At 41.0% G+C, this 14,667-nt stretch overlaps 1 protein-coding gene across 6 annotated transcripts in view; it reads left to right on the top strand.

The window, feature by feature from the left end:
• The window catches only part of LOC124802797 (histone deacetylase 6), a 345,030-nt gene that overhangs the window by 272,227 nt on the left and 58,136 nt on the right, over positions 1 to 14,667 (top strand). For all 6 annotated transcript variants that reach the window (XM_047263842.1, XM_047263812.1, XM_047263803.1 and 3 more), the window contains one exon: positions 3,093 to 3,251. In XM_047263842.1, coding sequence (XP_047119798.1) covers positions 3,093 to 3,251 — 159 coding nt within the window. The remainder of the gene's footprint in view (positions 1 to 3,092; positions 3,252 to 14,667) is intronic.

Genomic DNA, 14,667 nt, shown 5'->3' with positions numbered 1-14,667 from the left:
CGTTCAGTTTTGATGCGAGATAATACAGGATTCCACGTTTTGCTAAGAGGAAACCCATTGTCCCTGTTGATTAAATTATCAGCCAACCTAATTTCGATCGCCTCTTTAAACACACTATTCCAAAAACCGGAAATGTTGGCAATTACAACAGTTTTCTCAAATTTCATTTTGTGTCTCTCATTCAGGCAGTGTTCTGCTACAGCCGATTTTTCCGGCTGTTGTAGCCTCGTGTGACGGCGATGTTCCACACACCTGTCATTCACTGTGCGAATAGAACGGCCAACGTAAGCTTTCCCACATTGACACGGGATTTTGTACACCCCGGGTTTCCTAAGTCCCAAATCATCCTTCACAGAGCCGAGCAGAGCCCTGATCTTAGAGGGTGGACGGAACACACTCTTAATGTTAAAACTCCTTAAAATTCGTCCAATCTTAAACGATAAGCCTCCAGCATAAGGAAGAAAGGCCACAGATCTATGTTCCTCTTCGGACATCTCCGGAGACGGTCCAAATTCCATAGCCCGACGAATCTGTTTCTCGGTGTATCCATTTTCCTTAAAAACAGTCATCAAATGCTCAAGTTCTTGGGTTAAGCTGTCTGCGTCGGAAATGGCATATGCTCTCCGTACCAAAGTCCTAAGGACGCCACTACGTTGGTGTGGTGGATGACAACTCTTAGGGTGCAGATACAAATCTGTGTGTGTTGGCTTTCGGTGAACGCTGTGTCCCGAAGTTCCATCTGGTTTTTTATAAACCATTACGTCTAAAAATGGAAGCATCCCATCATTTTCAACCTCCATAGTAAATTTGATACGGGGATGAAGACAGTTGAAGTGGTCCAAAAACCTGTTAAAAGCATCACGTCCATGCGGCCATACGAAGAAGGTATCATCCACGTATCTCCAGAAGCACGTTGGTTGCAAATCTGAAGTCCTCAGTGCCATAGCCTCGAAGTCCTCCATAAATAAATTGGCGACTATGGGTGACAAAGGACTACCCATAGCCACTCCGTCATTCTGTTCAAAAATGTTACCGTTAAATAAAAAATACGTGGAGGTCAGCACATGACGACAAAGCTTCACCCGCTCTTCATCCAGTTTTTCACTGATCAAACTAAAGGACTCTTCCAGAGGAACTCGTGTAAATAGGGATACCACATCGAAACTCACTAACAGATCTGAAGGACTCAACTTCAAAGATCCCAATCGTCGAATAAAAACCACCGAACTGGATATATGGTGTTCACGATTGGGATCTTTGAAGTTGAGTCCTTCAGATCTGTTAGTGAGTTTCGATGTGGTATTCCTATTTACACGAGTTCCTCTGGAAGAGTCCCTTAGTTTGATCAGTGAAAAACTGGATGAAGAGCGGGTGAAGCTTTGTCGTCATGTGCTGACCTCCACGTATTTTTTATTTAACGGTAACATTTTTGAACAGAATGACGGAGTGGCTATGGGTAGTCCTTTGTCACCCATAGTCGCCAATTTATTTATGGAGGACTTCGAGGCTATGGCACTGACGACTTCAGCTTTGCAACCAACGTGCTTCTGGAGATACGTGGACGATACCTTCTTCGTATGGCCGCATGGACGTGATGCTTTTAACAGGTTTTTGGACCACTTCAACTGTCTTCATCCCCGTATCAAATTTACTATGGAGGTTGAAAATGATGGGATGCTTCCATTTTTAGACGTAATGGTTTATAAAAAACCAGATGGAACTTCGGGACACAGCGTTCACCGAAAGCCAACACACACAGATTTGTATCTGCACCCTAAGAGTTGTCATCCACCACACCAACGTAGTGGCGTCCTTAGGACTTTGGTACGGAGAGCATATGCCATTTCCGACGCAGACAGCTTAACCCAAGAACTTGAGCATTTGATGACTGTTTTTAAGGAAAATGGATACACCGAGAAACAGATTCGTCGGGCTATGGAATTTGGACCGTCTCCGGAGATGTCCGAAGAGGAACATAGATCTGTGGCCTTTCTTCCTTATGCTGGAGGCTTATCGTTTAAGATTGGACGAATTTTAAGGAGTTTTAACATTAAGAGTGTGTTCCGTCCACCCTCTAAGATCAGGGCTCTGCTCGGCTCTGTGAAGGATGATTTGGGACTTAGGAAACCCGGGGTGTACAAAATCCCGTGTCAATGTGGGAAAGCTTACGTTGGCCGTTCTATTCGCACAGTGAATGACAGGTGTGTGGAACATCGCCGTCACACGAGGCTACAACAGCCGGAAAAATCGGCTGTAGCAGAACACTGCCTGAATGAGAGACACAAAATGAAATTTGAGAAAACTGTTGTAATTGCCAACATTTCCGGTTTTTGGAATAGTGTGTTTAAAGAGGCGATCGAAATTAGGTTGGCTGATAATTTAATCAACAGGGACAATGGGTTTCCTCTTAGCAAAACGTGGAATCCTGTATTATCTCGCATCAAAACTGAACGTTCTTCGGTGCGGCCTTGATTGCGATATATCGTTGCCAGCAGTGTTTCACTAAGGGCGGCACCACCTCCCTGTTTTGGAAGTCATAAACCGTGATGGGCGGCGCATGCGCCGTGTACTGAGCGGTGGCCTATATAGGACGTTGAATTGGAATCTTGCGTCAGTTCTCAGCGGGACTCATCAGCAGAAGCAGCATTTCCTGAAGATGGCGAACAGCTGGATCACCGAAATATCGAGTCAAGTTGATTTTAGGATCCGGCAGCAAACCCGAAAAGACTTTGAAGACTTATTACGCCGGGAAAGCCTACGTAGTCACAGTTAGTGTCATTCATTGTTAGTAATCAGTGTAGTCATGTTGGTAAAATAGGCTACTTTGTATCACTGGAAAAAGCAACTACTTTTTTTTTAAAGTAGGAGCAGTATTTGCTAGTTTCAGTTGGTTGATTTATAGTCTTTTGAAGACAAATTGATGTGTAAGTGTTAGTACAGCATACAGGTGCTTCTCTTAGTGTATGCTTTGACTCTTTCCACATCTATCAATGTTGTCCTTCATGACAGGTTCTAAGGAACACATTGCCTAAAGGAATGAACTAAACAAGCTATATACAGAAGTATTGCCTTCATAATAATGTTTTTTGCAGATGTTGGTGGCTGGAGAAATGTTTGCTGTTGTACCATTGCCTGGTTGTCCTCACTTGGATCGTGTAAGAGAAGTGCCTCCATGTGGTATAAACTGCACTCTACCTTGTCTTGAGTGTGGATCAACAAGAGAGAATTGGATTTGTCTTGAATGTTACACTGTAAGTTTATAACACGGCACTTATATATGTGTGTACTTAAACTATTATCATCTTGTGTACAGTGAGCTGTGTAGATGTGTTTATTTTGATCACTACAAAAATGTTGTATTCAGAACTTCGTACCACATGGATCACATAAATAGAGGGTTATTTGTAATGTAACAGGGTAATTTGAAATGTAGTATCTTATTTTCCGCAAGATTTAGGTCCATTTCTGGCAAAATTTGCATCTAAATTATTAAACAGCGGAAACTCCAGGTTGGAACATCAAAAATGTAAGGAAAAATGTATTGCTACTTACCATAAAGATGACGCATTAAGTTGCAATTAGGCACAGTTGAAGGCTTTTGGCCACAGCCTTCATAAAAAAATAAAATAAAATAAAATAAAATAAACACGCCATGCAATAACCACACCTCACGCATACATGACTGCCAACTCTGGATCTAGCAGCTTGGGCTAAATAATCTTGCATTCTGGCCAGAGTTGGGGGTCATGTGTGTGTGAATTGCACTTGCCTGTGTGAATGATTGATGTGTATTTCTCTTTCTTTTTCTGATGAAGGCTGTGGCCGAAGGCTTATGTCTAAGTGTCTTTTAATTGTGCATCTAAATTATTTTTCTTTGTAAATGATTAGACGTACAAATTTGAAAGTTTGTCACGATACATGCCTAAAATTGCCACACTACTTTGAAATTGACTGTTTAAAATAATAGTGATGTGGAGCTTTTGTATTGGAATGTTTGCTTTTTTCACTGAAATGGCCTTTGCTTGTTTTCTTCTTTCACTGAAATGGCCTTTGCTTGTTTTCTTCTTTCACTGAAATGGCCTTTGCTTGTTTTCTTCTTTCGCTGAAATGGCCTTTGCTTGTTTTCTTGTTTTTGCTGTATGTAAGCTTTTTCGGTTGAGAAGCAGCAAAATTTTCCTGCCAGTGAACAGATTATGTCACTGATTTAAGGTGTTTCTGGACATGATTTCTTTATTCTCACTCAATTTGATAAAAGCAGAATATTGATTTTGACCTTTCATGACTGACAAGGTATTTAGCATAGAAGTAGAACTGAAAGTATGACTCAGCCTCATCAGAGTACATATTCACAGATTTTGTTCTCTGGTTGCTGTGGTGCAGAGTATGGATACTGTAAATTGGCAGTCTGCCGTGAGTGTAAAGAAAGTAGAATTATGGCTGCTGGAAGTAAAGAGGATTGGTGTGGAGGGAAAAGCTCCGCCTCTCTCTCGCAGGCCTCTTCATTCATTTCAAAATATGAAAAGAATGCATAACGCAAAGCATTCAGGAATGGCTGCTGTGCAGTTGCATACCTTGGTTCACAATGTCATAAATGAGGTAGTTCAGGCCCAACCTTGACTAGTATTTGACACAACCATAGTTCAAAATAACCACCACCTGAAACTGCCATTTTACACCAACTTTTGCATTTCAGCTAGTGAACAAATGTACGGATTTCTGTGTTCTAAAAAATGCTAGGTCCAACAACCAAGTCCCATGTTACATTACACAATGTGATTCTTTATGCAATTGTAAACAAACAAACAATTTGTCAACTTCAGTGGTTTGCCATACTATGTGGTAGAGTGCAGCTCTGCTTGTTGTGTTTGCTAAGCACTGATGATGTTTTATGTTTTTGAGAGGAATTTTGATTGACAGCTGCTTTGACAAGATGTTTGGTGTTGTTTGTGATGTTTCCCCACACATGTTGAGTGAGAAAGAGGTTTTCTCACCGTATCATGGGTTTACAATATTGTGGAAACTACAGCCAATAGAATATATGGATAAAAACAAAAGTGCACTGATGGTAGGTACCAAAATGGCAGAGGTATTACATCTTTTTCAGCCTTATATTAGGCAGGAACACATTAAGAAGAAAATCATACAGTGTACAGATGGGAATGCACTAAAATAAAATAAAAATTAAGCTCTCAATTTCTTCCACAGGTGATGTGTGTGTTCCATTTTTGTCGCATATTAATGCACATTCATTAGCTTTCTCTCTCAATTTCAACCATTCCCTGCACCAGTCCCCCCCCACCACCACCACCACGCACACACACACACACACACACACACACACACACACACACACACCCTCCTCCCCCTCCTTTTTTTTATTTTTAAATACACATTGCAAGAAATGCTTTCAATTGATATCCATCCCCAGTAGTATCAAAATCTTTTGTGACAGTTGCTTTAAAATTGAGGTTAAATTTGATAAACTTTGTTGGTACATATACGTGCTTCTTTTACAAACCTGTGCAAAGGAAACAACAAATTTGAGAAACAAGTTTAATTCTTTTCAAGGACCTTTATAAATTGCATTTGTGCAGTATTTAGGGTTCTGTACTCCATTCGGTAAATATGGAGTCTCTGTAGGATCACTTTGTTGTCCACCTGTTTTCTCAGGAACGTGTCATGGTATCAAGTTGAAATTCATTTCAAATTCTTAGGTGTACACTTTCTTGATGGTGTAAAAAATTTAAGCTTCTAAGCCAACACAATCGAAATATATGGCCATTTGTGGAACATATCTTGATATTCATAAAATCATTCATCATAACCTATGGATGAACTATTTATATACATAATTAAGTTTGTATGGATCCATTAGAGCAGGAGTCCTACACACACTTGTGGTTTCTATTTTGCGAACGTGTTCTTATGTAGATTACCTTCGCCAGGTGATGAGTAGTTCCAGTAACAGAAAATTGATTACATTTTCCATATTTGTATGCAGAAAATAAATCTATTTAAATTATGTCTAATAAAATATTCATGTAGCTACAGTTAGGTATGAAACAGTCTTTATTAGGTAGTTTCACATCTTTGTATTTTGAGGCAAAATTTGCATCTGTGTTCGCATTTATTGCAAATTCATATTTTCAGGTCCTAGTTATTTTTATGCACCTCCACCATTTCAAAAGAGACAATGTGAAAACTGCAGTACCAATGACAAGTGTCAGTGGACAGAGTATCTCTCTAAGTTTCAATTAATAATATATGTTGTGGCATAGGTGCAGAATGCATCACTAAGGGGCAGATGTTTTGTATGGTTGCATCTAATTAGCCATGCTTGCAGATAGGCAACTCTGTGAACAGATTTCCAAAGTAGGGTACTGTTGTTACACACACACACACACACACACACACACACACACACACAATTCTCGCATCCACATATTAATGTTTGCAGCCTCACGAACAGTGCCCATATGTCATGCACATCACCTGTATGGCTTGTTTACTTTCCAGACATTATGTTTCAAAATATTCCAGCAAATCCTTGATTGTTTAAACAATCAAACTATCACCTATGAGATGTGTCCAGAAGGTAAATTCTGATGACCAATATAGAAAACAAAGACATCACTAAGTAATAAATATTTATTGGAATATTTACACTATGTGATCAAAAGTATCTGGACACCCCCAAAAACATATGTTTTCATATTAGGTGCCTTGTGCTGCCAACTGCTGCCAAGTACTCCATATCAGTGACCTCAGTAGTCATCAGACATTGTGAGAGAGCAGAATGGGATGCTCTGCAGAACTCACGTACTTCAGATGTCATCAGGTGATTGGTTGTTGCTTGTGTCATATGTCTGTATGTGAGATCTCCACACTCCTAAAATTCTTAGGTCCACTGTTTCCAAAATGATAGTGAAGTGGAAACATGAAGGGATACATACAGCACAAAAGCGTACAGGCCGACCTCATCCGTTGACTGTCGGAGACTGGTCACAGTTGAAAGAGGTTCATAATGTATAATAGGCAGACATCTATCCAGACCATCACACAGGGATTCCAAACTGCATCAGTATCCACTGCAAGTACTATGACAGGTGGGAGGTGAGAAGAATTGGATTTCATGGTTGAGTGGCTGGTAAATGTGAAACGACGCCTTGCTTGGTGTAAGGAGCGTAAACGTTGGATGATTGATCAGTGGAAAAACATTGTGTGAAATGACAAATCATGGTACACAATGTGGAGATCTGATGACAGGGTGTGGGTATGGTGAATACCTGGCGAATGCCATCTGCCAGCATGTGTAGTGCCAATGGTATAATTTGAAGGAATTGGTGTTATGGTGTGGTAATTTTTTTCATGGAGGGGCTTAGGGGCTTGCACTCCTTGTTGCTTTGCTTGGCAGTATCACAGCACAGGCCTACTTTGATGTTTTAAGCACCTTCTTGCTTCCCACTGTTGAAGAGCAATTTGGGGATGGCGACTGCATCTTTCAACATGATCGAGCACCTGTTCTTTTGCGCACGGCCTATGGTGGAGTGTTTACACGACAATAACATCCATGTAAAGGACTGACATGCACAGAGTCCTGACCTGAATCCTATAGAACACCTTTGGGATGTTTAGGAACACCGACTTAGTGTCAGGCCTCATTGACCGACATTGATACCTCTCTTAAGTGCAGCAGTGCGTGTAGAATGGGCTGCAATTCCCCAAGAAACCTTCTAGCACATGGTTGAACGTATAAGAGTGAGAGTGGAAGCTGTCACCAGGGATGAGGGTGGTCCAACACCATATTGAATTCCAGCATTATCGATGGATGGCGCCACGAACTTGTAAATCATTTTCAGCTAGGTGTCTGTATACTTTTGATCACATAGTGTAGATTCAATGGCTACTTCTCAGCATAGACACCACCATTGTTGAGTCATTTAACACAATGATGCACCATTATTTATATGCCCATATCATAGGAGTCTGCTGCCAACATCCAGAGTCATGAAGGTACTTCAGTCTGCACCTCACCGTCATTGTGGAAATGTTTTCCTGCCAGAAATCACTTCACGAGATGGACAAGATGAAAGCCACTTGGGACGAGGTTGGGGGTTTTGGGTAGGTGGTTGAAGATTTCTCTTCCATACTGATGTAGCACATTTCTTGGGACATTATTTTATGGTGTCTGACATTATCATGTACAATCATATTGCCTCTTGTCAGCCTTTTCAGCCTTGTCAGCATCCCACATCTCTTGTTCTGGATCACTCTTCTCAGATTTTTCAGTGTCTCACAAAAGCAATCAGTATTCTCGGTCTCTCCTTGCAGTAAAAACTCTCACAAGACACCACGTTGATCCCAAAAGACATTTCACATGATTTTTTTGACAGGCTATCTGCTTCAATTTGGTCTTCACAGGTGAACCACTACGCTGCCAATGCATGGATTGCTGTTTGGTTTTTGGTGTGACATGCTACACACGTTTCGTCCAAAGTGACAACATGGTTGAGAAATTTGTCACCTTTCTCTGCATACTGCTTTAGGAATGTTGATGGAAATGTTTTCCTGCCAGAAATCACTTCACGAGATGGACAAGATGAAAGCCACTTGGGACGAGGTTGGGGGTTTTGGGTAGGTGGTTGAAGATTTCTCTTCCATACTGATGTAGCACATTTCTTGGGACATTATTTTATGGTGTCTGACATTATCATGTACAATCATATTGCCTCTTGTCAGCCTTTTCAGCCTTGTCAGCATCCCACATCTCTTGTTCTGGATCACTCTTCTCAGATTTTTCAGTGTCTCACAAAAGCAATCAGTATTCTCGGTCTCTCCTTGCAGTAAAAACTCTCACAAGACACCACGTTGATCCCAAAAGACATTTCACATGATTTTTTTGACAGGCTATCTGCTTCAATTTGGTCTTCACAGGTGAACCACTACGCTGCCAATGCATGGATTGCTGTTTGGTTTTTGGTGTGACATGCTACACATGTTTCGTCCAAAGTGACAACATGGTTGAGAAATTTGTCACCTTTCTCTGCATACTGCTTTAGGAATGTTGATGGAAATGTTTTCCTGCCAGAAATCACTTCACGAGATGGACAAGATGAAAGCCACTTGGGACGAGGTTGGGGGTTTTGGGTAGGTGGTTGAAGATTTCTCTTCCATACTGATGTAGCACATTTCTTGGGACATTATTTTATGGTGTCTGACATTATCATGTACAATCATATTGCCTCTTGTCAGCCTTTTCAGCCTTGTCAGCATCCCACATCTCTTGTTCTGGATCACTCTTCTCAGATTTTTCAGTGTCTCACAAAAGCAATCAGTATTCTCGGTCTCTCCTTGCAGTAAAAACTCTCACAAGACACCACGTTGATCCCAAAAGACATTTCACATGATTTTTTTGACAGGCTATCTGCTTCAATTTGGTCTTCACAGGTGAACCACTACGCTGCCAATGCATGGATTGCTGTTTGGTTTTTGGTGTGACATGCTACACATGTTTCGTCCAAAGTGACAACATGGTTGAGAAATTTGTCACCTTTCTCTGCATACTGCTTTAGGAATGTTGATGGAAATGTTTTCCTGCCAGAAATCACTTCACGAGATGGACAAGATGAAAGCCACTTGGGACGAGGTTGGGGGTTTTGGGTAGGTGGTTGAAGATTTCTCTTCCATACTGATGTAGCACATTTCTTGGGACATTATTTTATGGTGTCTGACATTATCATGTACAATCATATTGCCTCTTGTCAGCCTTTTCAGCCTTGTCAGCATCCCACATCTCTTGTTCTGGATCACTCTTCTCAGATTTTTCAGTGTCTCACAAAAGCAATCAGTATTCTCGGTCTCTCCTTGCAGTAAAAACTCTCACAAGACACCACGTTGATCCCAAAAGACATTTCACATGATTTTTTTGACAGGCTATCTGCTTCAATTTGGTCTTCACAGGTGAACCACTACGCTGCCAATGCATGGATTGCTGTTTGGTTTTTGGTGTGACATGCTACACATGTTTCGTCCAAAGTGACAACATGGTTGAGAAATTTGTCACCTTTCTCTGCATACTGCTTTAGGAATGTTGATGCTGAGGCCAGACTGTTGGTTTTGTGTGTCTGTCAGTTGCCTTGGCACCTATCTTGCATGCACTTTATGAAAACCAAGCTACCAGGAAGACAGTTTCGTGTAACAGTGAGTGAGACATCTGAGGGATTGATGAGAGAGTTTTGAAATTGTGAAATGCTGATCCCACAAATTTGCATACTGCACACTTCCCATCCATTATGGCATCACCAGGGACAGTCGGCCACTGTGATCTTCATTGTGAATATTGGTTTGTCCTTCAATGAATTGCCTGCAACTTCGTCACTCGTAAAGTTGTGTCCATACGTGTGTGGGATAACTGGGGATGGATCTCTGCTGGAAATTGTTTCTGAGCATGCAGAAATAAATGCACAACTCTGCAGTTGGTGGGAGACAGTATCAGAGCAGCCATTTTATTCTAGCACTGTGCGGTATCTACTGCTGTCACGAGACTGAAACTGCACTTCATTATCCCCACATACCTACTCTCTACTCCTGTGCATGTACATTCCTATCCGACAACTTGTGCCCTCACTGGACATGATGTGAACTTACCTTCTGGATGCACTTAATATAAAACAGCCTCAAATGTCTAATTACTTTGGAAATGAGTTAATGTGTTACGTATTTGACTTCAACCATGTAAGGGAGAAAAATGTTACGAAATGTCTGAATTTATAAAGTTTGTTGGTAGTTACTACGTGCCCTCATTCTCAAATACTGGATGAATGTAGGCCGAGTGTTTATGCCCCGTCAGCTACCATGCCTCAAGACACCACATTTTAAATAGTTAAATTTGGTTGATAATTATGTGAAATATTAAAAATCAAATGTTTATTGCCAATAGAACTCACTGGTTACGCAACCTGCAACTGGTTACATTGTTCTGGGATAGTGGTTTACTTATACAGATAGCAACGTTTTTTCCATATCTATATCAAATGTATTGAACTTTGTGATTCACTTTGTAAGAACGAAATATTCTTGTCCATCTTTTCTCAATCCCTGTAAGATGAGAAATGATAGATGGCTACTCACCATGTAGTGGAGATGCTGAGTTGCAGAAGGCACAAGATGTAGACTGTCAAACAAGTAAGCTTTTGGCCAAAAGGGTCCCCTTCTGAATTAGACAAAAAGCACACACATATACACGACCACTGTCTCTGGCTGCCGAGGCCAGACTGCGAGCAGTGTTACATGATGGGATGATGGGAGAAGCAACCTGGGTGGTGGGGGTAAGTAGTAGTCTGGTGAGTGGAGCGAGAGGGATAGCAGGGTAGGGGTGAAGTATAGTAAAAAGCTGCTTGTGAGAGCATGAAGGGATGAAGGGGAGAGAGGTTAAGGCAGCTAGGTGCAGTCGGGAGGTTAGACAGAGAGCAAGGGCATTGGAGACATGGAGAGAAGTAAAAATACTGTGGGTATATTGGTGGAATACAGGGCTATGTAGTGTTGGAGTGCAAACAGGGAAGGAGATAAGTGGGTGATAGACAGTGACTAACGTTGAGGCTAGGAGGGTTACGGGAATGTAGGAAATATTGCAGGGAGAGTTCCCACCTGTGCAGTTGAGAAAAACTTGTGTTGGTAGGAAGGAACCAGATGGTACAAGCTGTGAAGCAGTCATTAAATCGAAGAGTGTTTTGTTGGGCAGCATGCTCAGCTACTTGGTGGTCCAGCTGTGTCTTGGCCACAGTTTGTTGGTGGCAATTCATGTGGACAGACAGCTTATGGGTTGTCATGCCCACATAGAATGCAGCATGGTGGTTGCAGCTTAGATTACAGATCACATGACTGGTTTCTCAGGTAGCCCTGCCTGTGACTGTATAGGTGATGTTTGTGACTGGACTGGAGTAGATGATGATGATGATGATGATGATGATGATGATGATGGTGATGAAAGGATATGTGGGACAGGTCTTGCGTCTGTGTCTATTACAGGGATGCGAGCCATGACTGGGTGTATGCACCCTGTGACAACCAGGAAATCTAGGAAAACCCCAGGAATTTTTTCATCCGAGAGAAAACGGGAAAAAACCTGGAAACTTTTTAGAATTCCATGAATTTTTCATTGTTCTAATTTTCAGTTAAATTTTTGTAAATTTGACTGTTAAGAACTGATACTCTAATAAAGAATTTTACTTTAGCCTCCTACTGCAGAATTATGCTGTAGAAGTAAAACATAAACAAGAGAAAATTACCAAAATAGAACTTACATTGCAAAGAAAATGTGCCAATTATGAAAACAGAATGAAGTATGCGTGCAAGTGTCTGCTGACAGCAAAATATGTCACATACTTTAGGATGAAGAGTATGCAATACTTAATAACAAAAAGCTGCTTTTGATGAATGTGACGTCACAACTGTTTGCATTTCTAACAGCTCGCAGGAAAAATATTGCAGTTGGTGGTTTGAGAAGTGCTACTTCCAAAGTAAATTTCCTTTACGCAAGATGAATTATGTTGTGTGTGAGAATGTCTAATGAGTTCCTTAAATCACACATCATTCGAATCTCATTTAAAACTTAACACTTTGAGGATCAGCCACTTTGAAAAATTTCGAACGCATAAGACCAGACATTTATGTCACTATTTAAAACTTTTGTGGCACATTTCAGGTTTGATGTATCTTAAAGGGTAGCACAATGCAAAACAGACCAATATTATATGCCAAAGCTTAGCTGTTCTTGTAACTATGTTCATATTAATTTAAACCGGCAAGTTTTCCTATTTCTGTGCACTACTTAACAATGAGTTGCTGTTGGCTGACTACATCACATGACTTATGCTCTGAATATCTGCTGTCATTGGCTGGCAAGATGTGATGTGAGCTATGATTCACTGACAAAAGTGCATTGCAATCTCGCTTTCACTGCTTCGGAAACTAATGTACTGTGTTCGGTGGAATTCATATTTATACTTTTGTAATAGGAAGAAGTTCTACACCAGTGTATAAACTCTTTACCATTCAAAGGATTAATAAATTTTAGAATTCCAAGGGAAAATATACTTCAGTTAAAACAAAGAAAATGTATTTACACCTGGGAAAATGTGTATTTTTAACCGGAAAATCCGGGAATTCTTTTTCTCTATCTGTGTATACACCCTGAATGAGGCAAGGGTTGGAAGCAGGAGTTGTGTCAAGAAAGATGAGGGTAGTGGAGGTTCCGTGGGCGACCGGATACCACTGTGGGAGGGGGTGGGAAGGATAGTGGGTAGGACATTCCTCATGACAAGAGGTAGTCGAAACCCTGGCAGACAATGTGATTCAGTTGCTCCAATCCTGGGTGGTACTGAGTCACGAGGGGAATGCTCCTCTGTGATTGGAAAGTGGCACTTTGGGAGTTGGTGGGTGACTGGAGAGATAAGGTGTGGGAAATCTGTTTCTGTACAAGCTTGCGAGGTTAATTACAGTCTGTGAAGGACTCAGTGAGACCGTTGATGTATTTCGAGAGGACGTGCTCATCACTACAGATGCGGCAGCCATGGATGACTAGGCTCTATGCAACAGTCTCTGTGGTATGGAATAAGTGGCAGCTGTCACAAGTGGGAGGTTGGTTGGTTGGTTGGTTGGTTGGTTGGTTGGTTGGTTGATTTGGATGGAGGGGACCAAACAATGAGGTAATCGGTCCTATTGTATTAGGGAAGGGTGGGAAAGGGAATTGACTGTGCCCTTTCAAAGGAACCATCGTGGTATTTGCCTGCACTGATTTAGGGAAATTACAGAAAACCTAACTCAGGATGGCTGGACATAGGTTTGAGCCGTCGTCCTCCCAAATGCGAGTCCAGTATGCTAACCACTGTGCCACTTCACTCAGTGAAGTGGGAGGTATTGCTCATGGTTAAGTAGGTTTGATGTGGGCAGAGGTACTGATGTAACCATTTTCGAAGTGGAGTTCAACATTGAGGAAGGTGACTTGTTGGGTCAAGGAGGACCAGGTGAAGTGAATAATGCTGAAAGCTTACCTGTTTGACAATCTTTACCCTGTGCCCATGTGCGACTCAGCATCTCAACTATATGGTGAGTAGCAGTCTTATCTTCTTCATATTATTATCATTATTCCATCCTGGATTTTCCATTGTAAGATGATAAGGGAATAGATACAGCTATAGCAAAATTGAAGGACAAATTTACAGCCAGAAGGAAACTCCATTTAAACCATGGATTGAGAAACCACACTTGGGAAGGAACTGTAATTAATAATAGATTGGTTTGGAATGACCTATCTTTCCATCGTTTTTCACTCTTTCCACATCATTTTCTTAAGAGGGAGTTGAGTCGTAGTTCTTGTATGTTTGTCCAGTGAGACCATTATTTGTGAATTTTTTAGTGCTGAGCTAGTACTTAACCTTAGTAATGCTGCTGTTGACAATATTAGAAGCAAAATATTTGACATCTTACCTGTGCTACAAGTTTCCTTTCAGAATGATATGTTTCCTCATGTGAGCAATCACAGGAACTCTAATATATGAGACACTTCCTTTCTCATGATATATACAATACTATCAGTTTCATGAGTTTCTGTTCAAACAAAAATCTTGTTTAACTTTGGTTTAATGTTTCATGTATATTGATAGTTTC

This window comes from Schistocerca piceifrons, chromosome 1 (assembly GCF_021461385.2).
Source record: "Schistocerca piceifrons isolate TAMUIC-IGC-003096 chromosome 1, iqSchPice1.1, whole genome shotgun sequence".
Taxonomy (NCBI): domain Eukaryota; kingdom Metazoa; phylum Arthropoda; class Insecta; order Orthoptera; family Acrididae; genus Schistocerca; species Schistocerca piceifrons.
This window is presented reverse-complemented; position numbering and strand designations above follow the sequence as displayed.